The sequence below is a fragment of the Aegilops tauschii genome, chromosome 4 (genome assembly GCF_002575655.3).
Source record: "Aegilops tauschii subsp. strangulata cultivar AL8/78 chromosome 4, Aet v6.0, whole genome shotgun sequence".
Classification (NCBI taxonomy): Eukaryota; Viridiplantae; Streptophyta; class Magnoliopsida; order Poales; family Poaceae; genus Aegilops; species Aegilops tauschii.
The window spans coordinates 16,322,050-16,341,717 of NC_053038.3; the positions used below are offsets into that span (position 1 = coordinate 16,322,050).

General features: G+C 45.1%; 1 protein-coding gene across 2 annotated transcripts; it reads right to left on the bottom strand.

The window, feature by feature from the left end:
- Positions 1–9,914: 9,914 nt before the first annotated feature.
- Positions 9,915–14,900, bottom strand: LOC109741760 (protein SOSEKI 3). 2 transcript variants are annotated; one of them, XM_020300854.4, is made up of 8 exons: positions 14,365–14,900; positions 14,203–14,261; positions 13,794–13,974; positions 13,602–13,671; positions 13,309–13,424; positions 12,258–13,188; positions 10,406–10,704; positions 9,915–10,302 (listed from the first exon to the last, which is right to left on the bottom strand). In XM_020300854.4, the coding sequence occupies exons 3-7, from the start codon at positions 13,951–13,953 to the stop codon at positions 10,434–10,436; spliced, it is 1,548 nt and encodes a 515-aa protein (XP_020156443.1). In that variant the 5' UTR covers positions 13,954–13,974; positions 14,203–14,261; positions 14,365–14,900; the 3' UTR covers positions 9,915–10,302; positions 10,406–10,433. The 2 variants fall into 2 exon arrangements, with proteins under 2 accessions (XP_020156443.1, XP_073352198.1); XM_073496097.1 differs by having other exon boundaries at positions 13,794–14,014; positions 14,365–14,613.
- Between the last annotated feature and the right edge of the window lie 4,768 nt (positions 14,901–19,668).

Here is a 19,668-nt window from a genome sequence, read left to right on the forward strand (position 1 = left end):
TAAGGAAGGGCACGTGTCGTAGTATAGGCGCGCACGTGTCGTAGTAGAGGCGCATGTAGCATGTACACGTACGTACAGCCAGGGTGCAAGAAAGTAAATACGGCCACGTGCGTACATACGGGCGGGGTCTCGAACGCCTACTCGCGCATACGTACGGCCAGGGCTCGTGTACATGGTTGGGTCAGAACGGAGAAACTGCGTCGTCGTCGTGTTCATCGGGAGCCAACCGGCTTGGATGGAACAGCCGATCGAAACGAGGCCTCGCGTACCGCAGAACAGAGGAAATGGCCTTGTGTTCGACCGACCACGGTCGAAACGGGATCCTGTTCATCGGGAGGGGTCTGGCGTACCGCAAAACGGAGGAAACGGACTTCTCTTGGACCTCCTACGGTCGAAACGGGGTCTTGTTGATCGGGAGGGGTGTGGCGTACCGTAAAACGGAGGAAACGGACTTGTGTTGGAGCGCTACGGTCGAAACGGGGGTCCTATTCATCGGGATGGGTGTGGCGTACCGCAAAACGGGACTCCACGGGATACTGTTCATCTCCACCGTCAACTACCTCCACGGGCTACTGTTCATCCACCATCGACCTCCTCCAGCCTCCACCTGCGACTGTTCACCCACGGGCTCCTGTTCATCCAGCCTCCACCGCGCGCTCCTCCACAGGCTACTGTTCAACCAGCCCTCTCCACAGGGTCCTGTTCAACCACCCCTCCACGGGCTACTGTTCATCCAGCCCTCCACCGGCTATTGTTCAACCAGCCCTCCACCGGCTACTGTTCAACCATCCCTCCACGGGGTCCTGTTCATCCAGCCCTCCACGGGGTCTTGTTCATCCATGCCCAACCAGCTCGATCGATCGTGGTCTTGTTCATCTAGCGGCAACACCACGGGGTCCTGTTCATCCAACCCCCCACCGGGAACTGTTCATCCAACCCCCCAACAACGCTCACTGTTCATCAAGGGAAGGAGGTAGCAGGTTCGATCGGTTTCAGTTAGCAGCAGTAGCGAACGAAGGAATCGCTCGATCGGGTTCAGTTAACAGCCATCGATCGATCGCTCGGGTTCAGTAATGCGTAGCCTGCAGTGCAATCGCTCAGGTTCAGTGCGAACGCCTCGCTCGAGTTCAGTTAGAGCTCAACGCCTCGCACCCACGCGCGTACGTGTACGAGAGAAACGCGCATCGCTCGGCCCCCGACCACCCACCGTAACTGGGAACTCCCCGATATTTTCCTCGCCCTCGCTTCTACCATGGTTTTTTCCGTCATGGACGGCCCAAAGAATGTCATGCAGCTGCGTCTCCGGCCTGCCCAGGATGAAAAGCCCATTTTCTGTCATGATTTTTTATCATAGAAGTAGGAGCCCACCACATCTATGATGATACTGGGTTTTGTCACAATTATCGTCATAGAAGTGTCATAAGCATGACAGAAGAAAATTTCATTCGGCCCAAAATGTCACAGATCTGTCTTTTTTTGTAGTGTGGGGAGGGTGGAGGCGGTGGGAAGGATCGGAGCTGTGAGCGCTGGAGCTTGGAGGTTGGAGGACAGGAGCTAGAGGAAGGTGTGGGGTCAAAAGGAGGGATCTTTATCCTCTTATAGACGGTGAAAATACCAAACGCCCCCCTCTCAAGCCATAAAACTCGCCTGTTCCCAACGAAATCGTGTGTAAGGCGCGGTTGGGTTACCCAAACCATATTAATGAGAATCCCGTAATGGGCGGGCACAATTTTTGGTTTGACAAGACGTGCCAATGGAGGCTAAGCCTCGAAACGCGAAATGTGAAGCGTGAAAACGGTTCAAAATGTTAAAGAGTCAAGTGTGACGCTTCGCCAAAAAAGTTGTCAGTAAAAGACACTGTTCCTGTTTTGACATCTTGCCTTCATGGCTAAGGGTTGTATTGATTATGCAGAGCCAGACACAGTCCCTTTATACGGGAAGCTAACTTAAAATGGTCAGGAGAAGGAACCCGCCTTGCAATGCCGAAGATAATCCGCGTGCCGAACACATCGTCATCGAAGACTGGTTCAGGGGCTACTGAGGGAGTCCTGGATTAGGGGGTCCTCGGGTGTCCGGTCTATTCGATATGGGCCAGACTGATTGGCCGTGAAGATAAAGCAGAAAATTATCCCCCGTGTCCGGGTAGGACTCCTATATGGGTGGACGGCAAGTTTGGTGTCCGGATGTACTACTTCCTTCCTTTGTAAACCGACTCTGTACAACCCTAGGCCCCTCCGGTGTATATATAAGTCGGAGGGTTCAGTCCGTAGAGGCTATCAGAATAATCATAGGCTAGACAGCTAGGGTTTAGCCATTACGATCTCGAGGTAGATCAACTCTTGTAACCCTTATACACACCGAATATAATCTAGCAGGACGTAGGGTTTTACCTCCATTAAGAGGGCCCGAACCTGGGTAAACACCGTATCCCTACTGTCCCTTGTTACCATCGATCCTCAGATACAGAGCTTGGGACCCCCTACCCGAGAGCTGACGGTTTTGACATCGACAACGGTCTCTCGAGTATACAGGGCCCCTTCAGTTTGGCTCCGAAATCCTTATTTTCACAGTTTCAACGGGGATGTTTTCCACGCCCCTTAATTTTTTTTTACGGGTCCGACACGTTTACTGTGTCTGATCGGGCGACTTTTTTCACGCGGACCCGTATTTTGACAGCTATTTTACGGGTTGGGGCATTATACAGAGTCTGCTAGAGATGCTCTTTGGCAACAAAAAAGTATGTTACACGATCACACCCAAATATACTATGATGATGGCGGGTACTATGATCTCATTGATGAGCAGAATAGCAGAAGAAGTCTAGGCTACATGTGAAACCAAAATATTTGACTACTTCATCAAAACAAAGATTCCAACTTCTCAATGCCTACTTCAATCCATATCTAGATTTATGAAGTTTGCATATCCTTTTAGCATTCGTAGGATCGTCAAAACCCTCGGACTGTATCATGTATACATCTTCGGTTAGAATCATTGAGGAAATCCACTTTGACGTTGTAGGATCAAAAGTATGTCTAGAGAAGGGTGATTAGACTACTTGCCAAAATAAAGATGACTTTATTCCCAATTTTAGTTCTTGACAATTTTTTGCAATTCTAAGCAAGTATAGAAACACCCTACACATGCAAGTCTAATCATAGGCAGCGGAAAGTAAAGACATTGCAAGTGATAGTAGTAAAGGGATGTGTTTCGAGATATGCAAATGCTATGGTGACATGAAAGATTTTGACCTATGGTTTCGATAGGTGGTGATATCGTACGTGCACGTTGATGGAGGCTTCATTCTCAAGGATCAGTGAGCACGAGGATACCGTTGCGAGATTCCACAGAGAGCTCCACCCATGAAGGGTCCATGAAGAAGCAACTTTGTCTATTCCACCATGGCTTATGCCCAACTAGCCCCACTCAGGGTAGATCTCGACGTCTTAGTCATTTTACCCTTTAGAAAAAAGTGTTCAAGTGTCAAATGATTCAAAATCAAGATGACTGCAAAATCCATCACTATGGAGTTTCTTCTTTCAGTTTTTGCTAATGTGACCCAAACGGCAGTGAAACAATCATGTAGTATTCGTATCAGTCTTGAGCCGTTTAGCGTCGGCGTTATGGATGCCAATATTATCATCAAGATTCATAACATACAACCGATTCATAATGGAAGTATAGCCTTTATGTTATTCATGTCATCAGACAACACTTGCTCTCTCACTTGTATGAACAATCTTTCGCAACAAATATGATTATGAAATAATGTTCTTGCACAAGGCTAAGTGTAGTAACATTAATAAATTCTAATATGAATTATGAAGATAAATTCAAAGGTAATAAGTTGATGGCGAGTAAAGTAACTTTTACAGTGTTCCCAGCACGTATCCAAAAAACAATTTTATCGGAATCAAAAAAAATCCGACATGGAAGATTTTGAAATATTTAAAGATTTGAACTTTTTTTTAGAAAATAGCAGGAAAAAACAAAAGAAAACATAAACCGGACTCCAAAATAGGTCAAAATTGGCCATAAACCTTGTGAAAAGTTCATAAAACCGAGATTGTGTACCTACAAATTGGGTCATCCATCTTGTACGCTTGGTCGTCCGCATTTCCCCCATGGGATGGCCCACCAACGAAGCGACGTGGATGATTGTGGTTGTATCGCTTGCAACAAGCGATACATTATCACCCCCATTTCCTATTTGTCGCCCTTAGCGCCGGTTAAACACGATTTAACAAATCGGCGCACACACCCCCTTTGGCCTGGGCTTGGCTCATTTACGTTTTTTTTGTTTCTTCAAACTTCAAAAAATGGGGGTATACTGGGGTTCAACCACTGAACCTCATGGATCAGTCCTAGCCTCGAGAACCAGTTGCGACACCTCACCTTGGTGACTACAAACTGTTTTTACCCTATTTGTTGTGTGTTAACTTGTAATAGAAAAAGAGAACTCTAGTTTTCCAATCTTTTTGTTTGGCCAGTTTTCTTTGGTTTTTACTTATTTTTTATTTTTATTTTACTTTTTCCATTTTCCCTTTCATTTTTTATTTTTACAATGCGAGAATATTTTGAAAATTTTATGAACTTCTTCAAATCCATGAATTTGTTTTTTGTTTTTTGCTAACTTTATAGTGAATTTTTTTCAAATATGGTGAGCTCTTTCAGGTTTTTTGCAAAAAAAAAACACAGTGAACTTATTTTTTAAAATCGATCAACTTTTCTCAAATCTATGATTTTTTTTCAAAACCGATGAACTTTTAAGTCTGTGAATGTTTCTTCAAAACCCGTGATTTTTTGGAAATCCGTGAACTTTAAAAAAAATTGATGAACCTTTTTCAAATTCGACGAACTTATTTTTCAAAATCAATGAGTTTATTTCCAAATCCGTGAATTTCTTTTTCAAATTTGATGAACTTTTTAAAATTCTGAGAACTTTTTCCAATATCTACGAACTTCTTTGAAATCCATGAACTTTTTCCTAAATTTTGAAAAGTCAATAGTCAACACAATCAACTGCGAGTGGTCAAAGGTTCAATGGTTACCGGTGCGTGAGCTAGTAGGGAGAGTCGAACGAGCGAGCTTCTATTCTTTTTATCGAGGGAAGTGATCAAACTGAGTGATCGATTTGTGCTAATTGGGCCGTCCCAAGAGAGCTTGCACGTGAGCGTCACGAGCCAAAACTGGTGCATAAGATGCCAACGAGGAGCTCTCATTATCACCACCCTTTGCTGTAGGCCAGTCATCTTTTCTAGTAAGTTAACGGGTCGTTCGACCCAAGTGCAGGAGTTATATCTCACCTACTACGAGATGGTACTCCGTCTCGCAATAGGCGGTTGCCAGATGGGGCGGCCTGATATGGGTTCATGGAGGAGTGGTTTAGGTAGCTTCGATAACATGTACTATTTGGTTTTAAATTTTCTGCTTGGTTTTTTCGGTGGGTTTTCTGTGTTGATGTCTGTTGATCTTCAACAGTTTTTCCTTTTGGTTTTTGGTTATCAATTTTTTTATCAGTTTTCTTCAGGGTTTATATATCTATTTTCCTTTGCTTTGAATACATGTCTACTTTTTCAATCGCGTGTTCCATATTATTGATAATGCATGGGCCGGCCCATTAAAATGTATGCGAGGGAGTTCGATCGGGCAAACCCTATTTGGCGCCGGTTGCAGTTCAACCTACAAACTAGCGCACACTACGCCTCAGTTCTGGGCCGGTGTGTGAGCTAGTACGTTTTTCTTTTTATCAACGGTAGCGACCGAACGGAATGATCGATTTATGCTAATTGGGCCGGCCCAACAAAACTTGCACGTGAGCACCGTGAGCCAAAACCGGTGCATAAGTCGCTAACGACGAGCTCTCATTATCATCACCCTTGGTTGTTGCCCAGTCATCTTGTCTAATAAGTTAACGGGACGTTCCACGCAACCGCGGGAGTTATATCTCACCTACTATGAGATGGTACTCCGTCTCGCACTAGGTGATTGCCAGATGGGCCGGCCTGATATGCGTTCATGGAGGAGCGGTTTACCTAGCTTCCATAACCTATACGGTTTGGTTTCAAAATTTTCTGCATGGCTTTTTTCTATGGATTTTTTGTGTTGAAGTTTTTCTTGTTTCCTATTTCTTTTTCATTTTCTTAAATTCATGACCTTTTTTCAAATCTATCATCATTTTCAATATTGATGAACTTTTTTTAGTTTCAATGAACTTTTTCAAATTCGAGTAACTTTTTTTCAAAATCAATGAACTTCTTGAAGATTTTGGTGAACATTTTTAATAGTTGATGAACTTTTTCCCAAATCCGTTGAATTTTTTCAATCCGATAAACTTTTTTCAAATCCGGTGAACTTTATTGAATTTGACGAAACTTTTTCAAATCCAACAAACATTTTTTCTAATCTGATGAACTTTTTTCAAAATTCAAGGACTCTTTCCGGATTTTTGAACTTTTTAACGAATTTGTGAGCTTTTTTCAACATCGATGAACTTTTCCAAAATCGATGATTTGCTTACAAATTCGATGCCTTTTTTCAAAACGGGCGATCTTTTTTGAAAATCAATGAACAATTTTCAAATTTGATGACATTTTTGCAAAACTGATTAAAGTTTTTCCAAAATCCATGATGTTTTCTTAAAAGCTGATGGAATTTTTTCAAAATCTATGAAATTTTTCATAATTCATGATTTTTTATTTGTTTAATTTTTTTCTCAATTTTGTGAACTTTTTTAACCCACGAACATTTTTAATAAATCTATGAATTTATTTTATTTCGTGAAAATATTCAAACCTGTATAAAACCGGAGGCCAGTATTTTTCCTGAACTAGCTGCACAGCACTGCCGAAAAAAATGCCAGCGTGGCGAGTTTATGGTGCGAACAATTTTTTCCCATCGAGCCAGCGAAAGCTAATACGGAAGGAGCGATGTTTAATAGGCCGCGGCCCGTTGCTGCTTTATCGATGAACGATGTTTAGTAGAGGTCACTTCTCCAACGGGCGCCAACATTGCCCAATAGGAGCTCCTGTTCGATCGCTGGTTTTGAGAAGCTTCCAGAAGCTGCCCAGTCGTTTTTGTTCAGTTAGTATTTTTCTGGACCGGTTTTGTTTAGTTATTTATTTATTTTTCTACTTCTTTTCTTTTTTTCGTTTTATCTTTTATTTTTCAATGAACAGTATTTTCAAAGAAAGAAATAATTCATCTTTGAGAACGTTTTTTTTAATTGTTAAAAAATTCAAAATTATTGTACTTTTTCAAATTTGTGAACCTTTTTTCAAAATCGGTGAACTATTTTTAAAAATTGATAAAATTTTCGTCGAATTCAGTGAATTTTTTATTTTTTCTGAACTTTTTGTTGAATTCCTAATTTTTTGAAAAAATATATGTTTTATTTTATCTCAATCAACTGTCAAGTGGTAGGAAAGTCAATGGTCAATCGATGGACCAGGCAACTAACGACTAACCGAACCAGAAAAACGACACGGCCTCGTCCTTCTAGGGCCGACAACGGCCGTGCTTGGGTGCTGGTTTCCGCTACCGGCGTAGAGTGCGCCGAACAGGAGCTCTCCGAGAACAATTTCTTCGCCGGTACTGATTCCTATTAGGAATAGCCCACAGGCTGGAAATAGCTTGCGGGTCCAATAATGTAGTAAAATATAGTTTTGTGTTTTTTGTATTTGGCTTTTTCCATTATTTGTACACTGGTTTTCTTCCGTTGTTTCCGGTTTTGAATTTTTTTTGTTATTCTTTCTTTCATGTCATGTCTACTTATTTCACGCATAACTTACATTTTTTTTGTGTACTGGGACATTTTTCTTGCACACATTTAACATTTTAAAGTACGTGGTTAACATTGTTTTAATATATGTCCTAATTTCTATGTTTTTTCATACACATTGTACAATTTTTATATATATCAGGACAATTTGTTTTTACATGTTTAACATTTTTCAGACACATAATTAATATTTCTTCAATTAAATTTTCTAATGTATACTTGTTTTAAACACATGTGTACATTTTGAATACACATTGTACATTTTTTGTAAACATCAGAAATATTTTTATACATGTTTCATATATTTCAAATACATGATTAACATCTTTTGATATATATGTTTTGATGTCTACTTTTCTCTGATATACTGTACTTGTTCGTATACATATGAATATTTTTTTATATAAATGAACATTTTTTTCATATACATGATTAACATTTCTTGAAACATATGTTTTGCTGTCTACTTTTTTTCATACATGTTATAAATTTTTATGTACACATCATAAACACTTTTTATGCATGTTTAACGTTTTTCAAATACGTGATTCACATCATTTCATATGAATATATATAGATTTTTCGAATGCATGTGATTAGTTTTTTTATACGGGAATATCTTTTTAAATACATGATTAACATTTCTTGAAACATACTTTTTTCATACACATTGTGCAATTTCATATGCACCTGAAACTTTTTTTATACATGTTCAACATTATTTAAATACCTGATTTAAAAAAATTAATATAATTTTTAGTTACATTTTTTCAAACACATTGTATATTTCCGTGTACATCAGAAACATCTTTTTATACATGTTCAATTTTTTCAAATACATGATTAAGATTTTTAAATGTGTGATAAACAGTCTAAAAAAGTAGAAAGGATAAAGGGAAAAGGAAAATGAAAACAAAAAACAAAATCGAAAACACAGAAATAAACAAATGTGTGACATCATCATGGAAAATGGGCTAGCCCGCGAACCGGCTGCCAGCAGGCGAGGTGATCAACGGCATCGCACGAGGCGAGACATAGCCACGCCTGCCAAGGAGTTGGCCTTGAACCGAATATGCTTACAAGCACACGTGTCTCAATAACTGAAAATCACACTTTATTAGCTAAAAAAAATCGAAAGTCACACTTAGAAGTGCATTTACTGTGCTGAGAATTCTTAGACGAGTATTTCATGTTTCTTCAAAGCAACAGCGATAAAACTTATGTGGAGGTTTGGCCTGATGACATATCTTCAACTTTTATACTCATGCGAATTATAAAAAAAAAACTCCACTTCTATCTCCGCTTAGCTTTCTTCAGTCTACTGCTTATTGTACCACTATTATACTTTTTTTCGTGTTAAAAAAATATTATACTTTTTTTCCGCGGGGCGGGGGAGAGGGGGGGGGGGGGTAACGACTATTATACTTTATCAGTAAAGTTAGCCATTAGTTCAAAAAAAGTTAGCCATCCCTTTTTAAAAAAAATAGTCCTAGTAACGTGCATTTCTAATGATGAAAAAACCTCACACGTGCATTTGTTGTTTCGTTGTAAGTTTTAATTACAAAAAGTACCTATCAGCACATATAATGAAATAAGATTCAGCCGTATTATTATTTAGTCTAATTGTTTGGTGGCCATTGAAACACTTCTAGACAACTGCTCCGTATTGTTTTAATATAGAGTCAATTCTATTTTTAACCCCCAAAATTGACGCTTGTGACAGAGAACATCATAAATCGGGAATTTATCAAAAATTTACCCCTAATTTAAAGATTTCTTCCACATTTTGCCCCCATTCAAAATTTGCCACAAACGAGTTCTGACTAGGCTGCCATGTAGGCGATTTTTTGTGTGCTGGTTTTCGTTTTGATTTTTCTCTCCGTAAAAACCGTTTCAAATGTTTGGCTTGCCATTTTGTCAAATAGGTTGGGGTAAAAAACCCGCTACTTCTTTCTCTCGTGTTAAGTTTTTTAATAGAGACGCCAACATTGTAGCTCTCATAGTTTAGCCTAGCTAGGGAGGCTGTGCTGCAACTGTGTGTTGTGTTTTGGTTGAGGAGCCGCCGACTTTTATTATATCTAATAAACTCATAAACGATATATCAATTACTCCCTCTGTAACTATATATAATACATTTTTAGTTTCAAAAACGTCTAATATTAAGTTACAGAGGAATTATTTGTTTATTAACAAAGCTAGCGATGATGACATTCCTAAAGAAACATGCACTTACAAGTTACAACTGATAACGAGGACAAAATTTGAACTAGATGAAACAACATTAAAAATACATCACGCTGAATAGACCGAACGCCTGAAGAACAAAGCTAACATACTACACATCTCAAGAAAGAAAACACAAACTCGTCAGCAACTCATTCACCATCATCTAAAGAAGCAAAGAGAACGCCACGTCACATGGCCAGGTCAGCTGAAAGTCCAGGAGGCTTCAGAATGCATCTTCGTCGCCGTCGTCGCAGGGCACCGTGCACTGGATCACGACGCGAGCTCCCGACGACAGCCTGCGCACACGATCCACAACAAAAACCTCAATACCATCATTGCATATCGCGCGGGGTCTTTGATATGTTGCAAAGGGAATATTTCAAAGCATCGAGTGCATACCCAGTGCAGTGACAAAAAGTTGGAGCACTTAACTTTCCTCGATCTTGACGAGCTTCTCCTTGTTCTCCTTCCTGAAGGACTCTACCCTCGACGAAGCGTCGGTGAACCGCTTGCTCCCGCCGTCTATCGAGTCCGTCCCCGCCGAGGAGCTCCTCCTGCAGTCCGACACCGGGGACTTCTGTGTCTCGCTCTTCGGGTGCAGCAAGGATGACAGTATCGGCGTCCGGGGCAGGCACCTCGAGCGCGGTACCATCTCTTCTTCGTCGGGTCCCGTGCAGTTGCAGAGGTTCTCGCCACCCCTGCGAGATCATTCATGGTCAAGAACACCACCACATGAATGAATTAACTGAAAACCGATGAAACTCACATGGTAAGTAAGTAAGATCCTAGGCAGATGCCAAGGAAATGTTACTGCCTCTGAAACAACTGTTGTGCCAACGACCAAATCTCCTGCTAACAAAATTCAGACGTATGCTACCTAAATTCTTTGGATTCTAATAGGGTGAAACAGAAAATGGTCCAGCCGGGATCGGGATCGGCGCATGAACTGCGCTGGCATTTGCAGTACAGTTCACGGATCTGTCCGTCTATAACAGTGACAAACTGACAATTCTTCTAGGACAGCAACAAACACTGTTGATCAGTATGAAGCAATAGGATATCTGCTACAACTGCATTTTCAGTTGAGCAACTGAAGAATCTCGCCAGCCAGCTACGTGCTGTGGTCCTCTACACTAGATCTGACATATGCTCGTGTTGTGGCTGGCAATGAAGAAGTGAACATACTGCCAAAGAATTTAAACTGTAGAATTGGAGTGATGACAAAAAGGAGTAACAGGAGGGCTGCCCTCTTGGGGGCAAAAAAATCTTCAGAAGAAAATCGTCGCCCTTACTTTCAGTAACTCCTGCTTGCACCGATCTACTCATGTTCTTCATCTACCAACTAACAAGAACTTGTGCAAGGCAAGCTATGTATGGCACTGTTCCTGGTTCAAAAATATACATCACATTGTCCAAAATAAAACTACTAAGGTGAAATGCGCAAAAGTAAAATTTCCGATCTCTCTTATTAGTAGGCACATCTACCAATCTTGCAATGCCCTGATCTCAGTTTTTCCAGTAGATTCCCTGTACTTTGTTATTTTGTTTGCTACATGGATGCCAGCTGCACCATGGCAACACAGGACATGATCGTCTAGTGCCGTTGGCACCGAGCTAACTGCAAAATGGCCTCATCTAGAGTCTGGGCATCACTAAATGACAGAAAAGCAAAGGTCCTTGCATTCATAAAACTTACTCCCTCCGTCCCAAAATAAGTGTCTCAACTTTGTACTAACTCTAGTACAAAGTTGTACTAAGGTTAAGACACTTATTTTGGGACGGAGGGAGTATATGGTACGTGGCTCTTTTCCTATCTCTAAATTCTCCGAGCCCAGCCTAACCTAAGCCCCCCTTTCTGTGGACATCATGCGCAACTCAATGCTCTTAAATGAGCAATCACTGCAAAAGTTCAGCTTCAATATCCATATTTCAAACGCTAACATCTCATGACTACAAAGTGCAAATGATTTTACAAAATGAAGCACCCAATCAATCAAATCTAAGTTGGCATGTTAAAAACACCAAGGTAAAGTATGAAGCTGTCAAGTATTTTCTGAGACAGCAAAACCGCTACAGAATTAGCCAGAAATTTTGAATGGCAACTGAACCTAATGTGCTGTTTTCTCAACCAGTGCCATAGCCCAAGTAACACAAATAGCCTTAAATTATCTGAGCACAAAAGGGAAAAATTATAAATTCTAAGTTACTTAAGCACAACCGAAATGTAGTACGGAAGCACTGGAAATTTTACCTTTCTGCATTGTAAGAAGAAGACCTTTTAAGCGCCGAGTGCCTCTCAACGGGAACATCTCTCTGCGTCTTGGTCTCGATGATGCTCCCACTAAAATACTCCTTATCTTCAATCCGTGTCCCAATGAATCTGGGGTTCTCTGATAGGTAATCGAGCTCACCCATCATCATGGAGCGAGAAATCAGCGGCGATGGGAACTTGAGGTTTGGGAACCTTGGCTTGTAAGCCCCAACAAGCCCAATGTTGTCATGATCCTTGACTGAAAGTGAACCACAGGTGATGAGCTGCATCAGCACATTCGCCGGCCTCAGCTTCGGGCAGGTCGGCACGACAATGTCGTCCTCTTCAAGGATCCTGAAGCTGTTAGCTGACGCGTTGTCGGCACGTATCAACGACTCTAAGCTCTCGGACTTGCCATGGGTTGAGGCCATGCTCAATGGGGTGGCACAGTGGGACATGACATCCCTGGAGATCCCCTGGAGCTTGGCCGACCGGCGCGGATGGCTCTGCTGCCGGTACTCGGTGACATCACGAACGACAGCGTCATGATCAGTGCTCAGACTCTTCTTATGCATCTCAGGTACTCTCCGAGCTGATCTTCTCCCGAGGTCATCGGTTTGAGTTGCGGCATCCATCAAACCGGTGGGCTTGAAAACCCTGAATTCTGCCGGCGTCGGCCGTGACATGACAGTCCTCTGAGGCTCCGACTCCGGCGACATTGTCTCCGAGGAGGTACCCCGGCACGGCGAGGGGGAGTCGTCCTCATCCCGCGAAGGCACCGAAGGCACGCGCCGAGGCTTGGCTTCTCTAACTGTCACACTGGGTGGGGAGGAGGAGAAGGAAGCCTCCCTTGACAAGGGCAACCTTGTACTACCCTCTTTCTGCCTGCTCTGCTGCTTCTGATTGCCATTACTACCATGGTGAAATTGACCTGCATATATTTAAACAAACGGGCAAAAGATGGTATGTTATGGCAACACTAATCAGCACTGAAGCTCCTAGTCAATGTTCAGAAGAGCAAATGGCAGCTCGAAGGGAACAAAAAAATTACCTGAAGAAGGTTGGTCCAGGATCTCGGAGCCCTTGAGCACATACTCGCCGTCGGTGGCCGGGAGGACGAGGTCGTCCTCTGCGAGATCGTGCCACACGAATCCGTTCTTGTAGCTCCTGAAAAACCAGAGACCTCAAAAATTCAGAAAACTCCTTGTCAAGCTCGCCAAAGTTCAGTTCAGACAACTCATGGAGTGCATGGAGTTCAGAAAATTCAGAGAGCTTCATGAAATTCTTCAGAGAACTTCATGAAATTCTTCAGCGAATTTCGCTTGGTTGCTTGGTTGGTTTTACCTCTTGCAGGACCAGGAGTACATGGAGGCCATGCCCTTGCCGCGCACCATGTTGAGGTGACGAATCACATCTGCGCACCAAAGCAATCAACCAATCAATCAATCAATCGCCATTACACAAGTTGCAGTACAAGCAGACTGATTGCCCTGCACGCGGGGGCCATGTGGCGGTGGCATCCGTCCGTGCACTGACCTCTGAGGTAGAGCCCCTCGGAGGAGGAGGGCGCCGGGACCTCGACGAAGTGCGGGTGCTCGAGGTGGCGGCTCCGCGTGAGGTAGTACACCACCGGCACCTTCCTCGCCGGCGGCCTCTGCCGCTCCGGGCTCCGCGGCCGCCTCCCCTGGCCCTCCATCGCCCCCGCCGAAACGCACACCTGAAATGCAAGATCGCGGGGCCGGCGTCAATTCGCCTGGCTGGCTCGAAATCAGCGCCGGAGGGGACTAGGAGAGCATCCAAAGAAAAATGCGTTTGGACTCTTGCGGCTGTTCCGTCCATCCGTCGGGCGGCACAAAATACAAGATCATGGCCAGAATTGGCTCGCCGGGTGCCACCAAAATCTGTTAGCTTCCCGGCGAGCAAGAAAACAGCGGGGCGGGGTTACCTCCGAGACGACGGAAGCTTTCGGGAATGGAGGAATCACCCGGCGCGCGCCTCCAGGACCTGCATTTTAGTATGTTTCTTTGAGCAATCAGAGGAGAGCAGAGCAGAGAGGGAATTCTACTGCCACTCCAAGAAGAAATCGGTAGGCGCTGGATAGAGGTACCTGAAAGGCTCCGGCCAAAATTCAATCCCGTTTGCCACACGGGGGGGTGGGCGACTGAAGTGGGGATGGCTGCGACGCAGAAGCTTTTATTGGAGCCGCGCTTGCGGAGGACAGCAAGGGCCAAGCAAACGAGAGGGAAGGGCGGCCGGATGAGAGAGAGGGAGGGGGAGGGGGAGGAGTAGGGGAGATAACAATAAGAGGGTGGCTCCAAGATTGAAACTTTTTGGACAGGCTGCGGGTGCGAGGGCGTGGGCGGGCAGGGGAACACGAGGACAAGCAGATGGGTCCAAGCCCAGGGAAAAGCTCCCAGCGGGACGGAAGCAGAGCAGATCGAGCAGGGGACGCGAGGCGGAGCAGGCACGAGAATGGCAACAGCGGTAGCGAGACGGAGGAGGAATCTCTGACCGGGAAGCTGCCGAGGAAGGAAGGGAGGGCATTAATGGCGGGCATGGAGCCGCATTGCCATTGCGAACTTCTATCGAGCAGGGGATGGGCGAGGGCTGGGGAGAGAACTTTTCTCCGCCGGACAAGCGAGTAACTGCGGGGCGAGCCGGAGAGGCGGGGCAAGGGAAGGTCGCCGTCCTCGGCGGGCAGGCAGCAGGGCTACGTGCGGTGCAGTGCAGCGCGCGTCAGGGCAGAGCAGGGAGCATGGACCATGGAGAGCGACGGGACGGGCGCGAGGTCAAACGGCACGGCCGGGCAGAGGAGCGGCGGGGTGGGGGGAGTGCACTGCTGTTGAGCTGAGCTGGTGGGTGAGACGGCGGTGGACGGGACGGACGGACGGCGAGCGGTTGTGGCGGGTGAGTGACGAGGGAGGGGGTGCGTAACGTACGAGGCGCGCTTTTGGCGGAGTGGGTGGCAATGGCGGGCATTTATTGCGTGTCGTCGGGGAGGCAACGCACCGCCACACAAAGCGGAGGCCATTGGTGGTGATTGGCGAGATCGAGGTCGGCAGGGCGGGGCTGTGGACCAGGTGCATGAGCCCACCACGGCGGTTTGGCCGGTGATCGTTTCAGAGCTGGTTTGAAAGTTGAAACCAGATGAATTTTGCAGAGATTTTATAGTATTGTTTTCGTATGGGAATTTTTTTTTGCGGGGGTAAAAAGAAGTGTATTACTCAAGAGCAAATAAGTTCACCCCTACACAGAGTAGGGATATTAGCCGGTCCAGAACGGAGCCAAACAACCGTGCGGTTCTCCGATCTACTACCAAAGTTTGCTAGAACATGACTTACATTATTTTGCTCTCTAGCAATATGAGTAACTACACACTCTCTTTAACCCAAAAGAAACTTGATCTCAAAAATTACCATGGCGTGGACATTTTTGCTGGCACTCCTCCTTGGACATGGTGATTCGGTGATGAAAAACAATCCTTCCATCCACATTTGAGAACATACAAGTAAATTTGGCTTGCCTCCTCGAGTCCATGTGCTCTCTCCACGGCACGTTAGCCACCTAACGTCAGGCTAATCCAAACAGTTTTTTTGGGGACATGATTGACTTCTTTTTTCTTTTGAGAAGATGATTGCCTCAGTTTTCTTTCCAGGAAAATGGGAGCTTTGTTCATTTAGAACCAACAATTCCTCAATACATGGAGGATCTCTAGTCATCCAAACAAACAGTCGTGCAAGACTCGGTACAACGGTAAATAACCAAGTGATATGCTACCGTAATTTGTTCCACTAGTAGAAAACAGGGTTTTGGTCCAGGCTTGGCCAGCCCATTAGTCCCGGTTCAGTCACGAACCGGGACCCATGGGGGCATAGGTCCCGGTTCGTGAGGCCAGGGGGCCGGCCGTGCCTCGTGGTGTTGGGGAACGTAGTAATAATTTAAAATTTTCCTACGTGTCACCAAGATCAATCTAGGAGATGCTAGCAACGAGAGAGAGGGAGTGCATCTTCATACCCTTGAAGATCGCTAAGCGGAAGCGTTCTAAGAACGCGGTTGATGGAGTCGTACTCGCGGCGATTCAAATCGCCGAAGATCCGATCCAAGCGCCGAACGGACGGCGCCTCCGCGTTCAACACACGTCTAGCCCGGGGACGTCTCCTCCTTCTTGATCCAGCAAGGGGAGAGGAGAAGTTGAGGGAGAACTCCGGCAGCACGACGACGTGGTGGCGATGGAGTTCGTGGTTCTCCGGCAGAGCTTCGCTAAGCGCTATGGAGGAGGAGGAGGTGTAGGAGGGAGCACGGCTGCGCCATGGGCAAGGGGGGAAGCTCCCATGCACCTCCCCACTATATATAGGGTTGGAGGGGGCTGGTTTCTTGCCCTCCAAGTCCATTGGGGCGTTGGCAAAGGTGGGAGCAAAGAAATCCCATCCTTTCCCTTCCCCACCGATTGTTATAACCCTTTTTAGGGATCTTGATCTTATCCCTTCGGGATATGATCTTATTCCTTCTAGGTGGGGATCTTGGTGCGCCTTGACCAGGGGTGTGGGGCCATGCCCCCTACCCATGTTCATGTGGGTCCCCCCCATGCAGGTGTGCCCCACTCCGGAACCTTCTAGAACCTCCACGGTACAATACCGAAAAATCCCGAACATTTTTCGGTGGCCAAAGTAGGACTTCCCATATATAAATCTTTACCTCCGAACCATTCCGGAACTCCTCGTGACGTCTGGGATCTCATCCGAGACTCCTAACAACTTTCAGTAACCACATACAATTCCCATTACAACTCTAGCGTCACCGAACCTTAAGTGTGTAGACCCTACGGGTTCGGGAACCATGCAGACATGACCGAGACATCTCTCCGGCCAATAACCAATAGCGGGATCTGGATACCCATATTGGCTCCCACATGTTTCACGATGATCTCATCGGATGAACCACGATGTCGAGGATTCAATCAATCCCGTATACAATTCCCTTTGTCCATCAGTATGTTACTTGCCCGAGATTCGATCGTCTGTATCCCCATACCACGTTCAATCTCATTACCGGCAAGTCTCTTTACTCGTTCCGTAACACATGATCTCGTGACTAACTCCTTTAGTCACATTGAGCTCATTATGATGATGCATTACCGAGTGGGCCCAGAGATACCTCTTCGTCATACGGAGTGACAAATCCCAGTCTCGATTCGTGCCAACCCAATAGACACTTTCGGAGATACCTGTAGTGCACCTTTATAGTCACCCAGTTATGTTGTGACGTTTGATACACCCAAAGCATTCCTACGGCATCCGGGAGTTCCACAATCTCATGGTCTAAGGAAATGATACTTGACATTAGAAAAGCTCTAGCAAACAAACTACACGATCTTGTGCTATGCTTAGGATTGGGTCTTGTTCATCACATCCTAATGATGTGATCCCGTTATCAACGACATCCAATGTCCATGGTCAGGAAACCACAACCATCTATTGATCAACGAGCTAGTCAACTAGAGGCTCACTAGGGACATGTTGTGGACTATGTATTCACACATGTATTACGGTTTCCGGTTAATACAATTATAGCATGAACAATAGACAATTATCATGAACAAGGAAATATAATAATAACCATTTATTATTGCCTCTAGGGCATTCCAACACGTGTGGCATTGGTCCCGGTCCGTCTAGGCCTCGCTCCTGGCCCACAACCATTGGTCCCGGTTTGTGGCTGAAACCGGGACCAAAGGGGGTCCTTTAGTCCCGGTTCCAGCCACGAACCGGGACCAATGAGATGCTTATATATACCCCCTCGCCAGCGAGCAGAGCACTCCACACTGCTCTGTTTTTCTGGCCGGCGAGGGGAGAGCTTTGTGGTGCTCTAGCTCACCTCCTATGCACATGAGATGTTCGATGAAATGCCCGAGCCACACTTAAGCTTTCTCCTCTCGAAGCTCCTTTTCCAAGCTCCATTTTTCTCGACATTTGTCTAGGTTTGGCAGTCTGTCCTGTCCCGTCCCCGTCCTCACCGTCGTCGATCGCCCGCGCAGCCCGCCTCCTCCTCCGCCTCGTCAGCAACGGCGGAAGACAGACGCCGCCGCTCTGGCTGCTCCGGCGCGTTGGAGCACTCCGCCTCCTTCTATGCCTCGTAAGCAACGAAGGAAGACAACCGCCGCCGCTCCGGCTCCTCCAGCGGCTAGCAGTACAACCAGAGGCAGGAGGCAATACAGATACGGTCCATCTCTCAAGCCTCTAGAGAAGTTACCATATGAGAGGACCGTGGAGGAAAACACGGAGATCTGTGAAGCCTATGTGAAGGACTTTTTTGCAAAGAAACCTCCACCTCCGAAGGAGAAGATAGATCCGACGAAAGCTCAGCGCACTATAGATGCCCTGAAGCGACCACCGCCGCGTTCGCCGGATGATAACCATGTCCGCTGTCTTAAAAAGACACTGGAAGATGCCCGCCGGTCCGGAACTACTTCAAGTGATAAAAGGTTAGCAGAACGAAGAACTGGAAAAAAAATCCCCCAGCTCGGCGAAATGGAGAACCAATCGTGCCCCCCGCTCAAGGTGTCTAGCGATATTGTTCTGCCAGGGATGGTGCCCAGTACCAATCCTGGTGATTACCTGGCCGACGATGTACATTTTGATACAATGGATGTGGAAGTGTTCAGATACCAGTACGGGAAGCCTCTCATCAAAGATGGAACTCTTGCTCTAACAGTGATGATGCGAAGATTCCATGAATGGTACATGAAAACCTGCAGCGAGTCTGGGAAGGATGCTTTGTCGATGAGAATTAAAAACGAGCACGACTTCATTGGACAAGATCTGTTAACTGTTGATTTTGACGAGTTTTTCCAGTTCTACAATCAAAAGGCCCTTGACAAATCACTCATGGCTTGCTACTGTCTGTAAGTACTACTTTCTGTAATTAAGTCTATATATAGCTCAGCTCTTTCATTGCATGTATATATAATTATCCTCACTATATTATGCAGATTGAAGATCGTCGAATGCAGAAAAGCACAAATCTATGACATTAGGTTCATTAACCCAAATGTCATACATGAATGGATGGTTAAAAAGAATGTCTCAGAAACCAAGGACAACTTGCTCAAATCGTTGCTAAAAAATTAAAGCAAAGATAAAATACTCTTTTCTTACAACTTCAGGTGAGTGTTACTGTGTTGTGCATATTCGGTTTCCCTTATTACTCGAGGTTATAGTAATGTAACTAATGAGTTATGCGTGCGTGCGTAGATTCCACTTTATTCTTCTAGAGATTAAGCTTGAGCAGGCACTAGTAAAAGTCTTAGACTCGAGACGAAAAGATCCCCAGGAGTATGCGGAAATGACTGAAATGCTCCAGAAGTAAGTTCAATCGACCATTATAGCACCATATCGGCAACTTTGTTCATTTC

Excerpts from the sequence above, each read along its gene's own strand:
- LOC109741760 (XM_020300854.4), bottom strand. The coding sequence starts at position 13,953 with ATGGAGGGCCAGGGGAGGCGGCCGCGGAGCCCGGAGCGGCAGAGGCCG. Across the intron at positions 13,189-13,308 it reads CCTGGACCAACCTTCTTCAG|GTCAATTTCACCATGGTAGT; the intron begins GTAATTTTTTTG and ends AAATATATGCAG. Across the intron at positions 10,705-12,257 it reads TCTTCTTACAATGCAGAAAG|GGGTGGCGAGAACCTCTGCA; the intron begins GTAAAATTTCCA and ends ATGATCTCGCAG.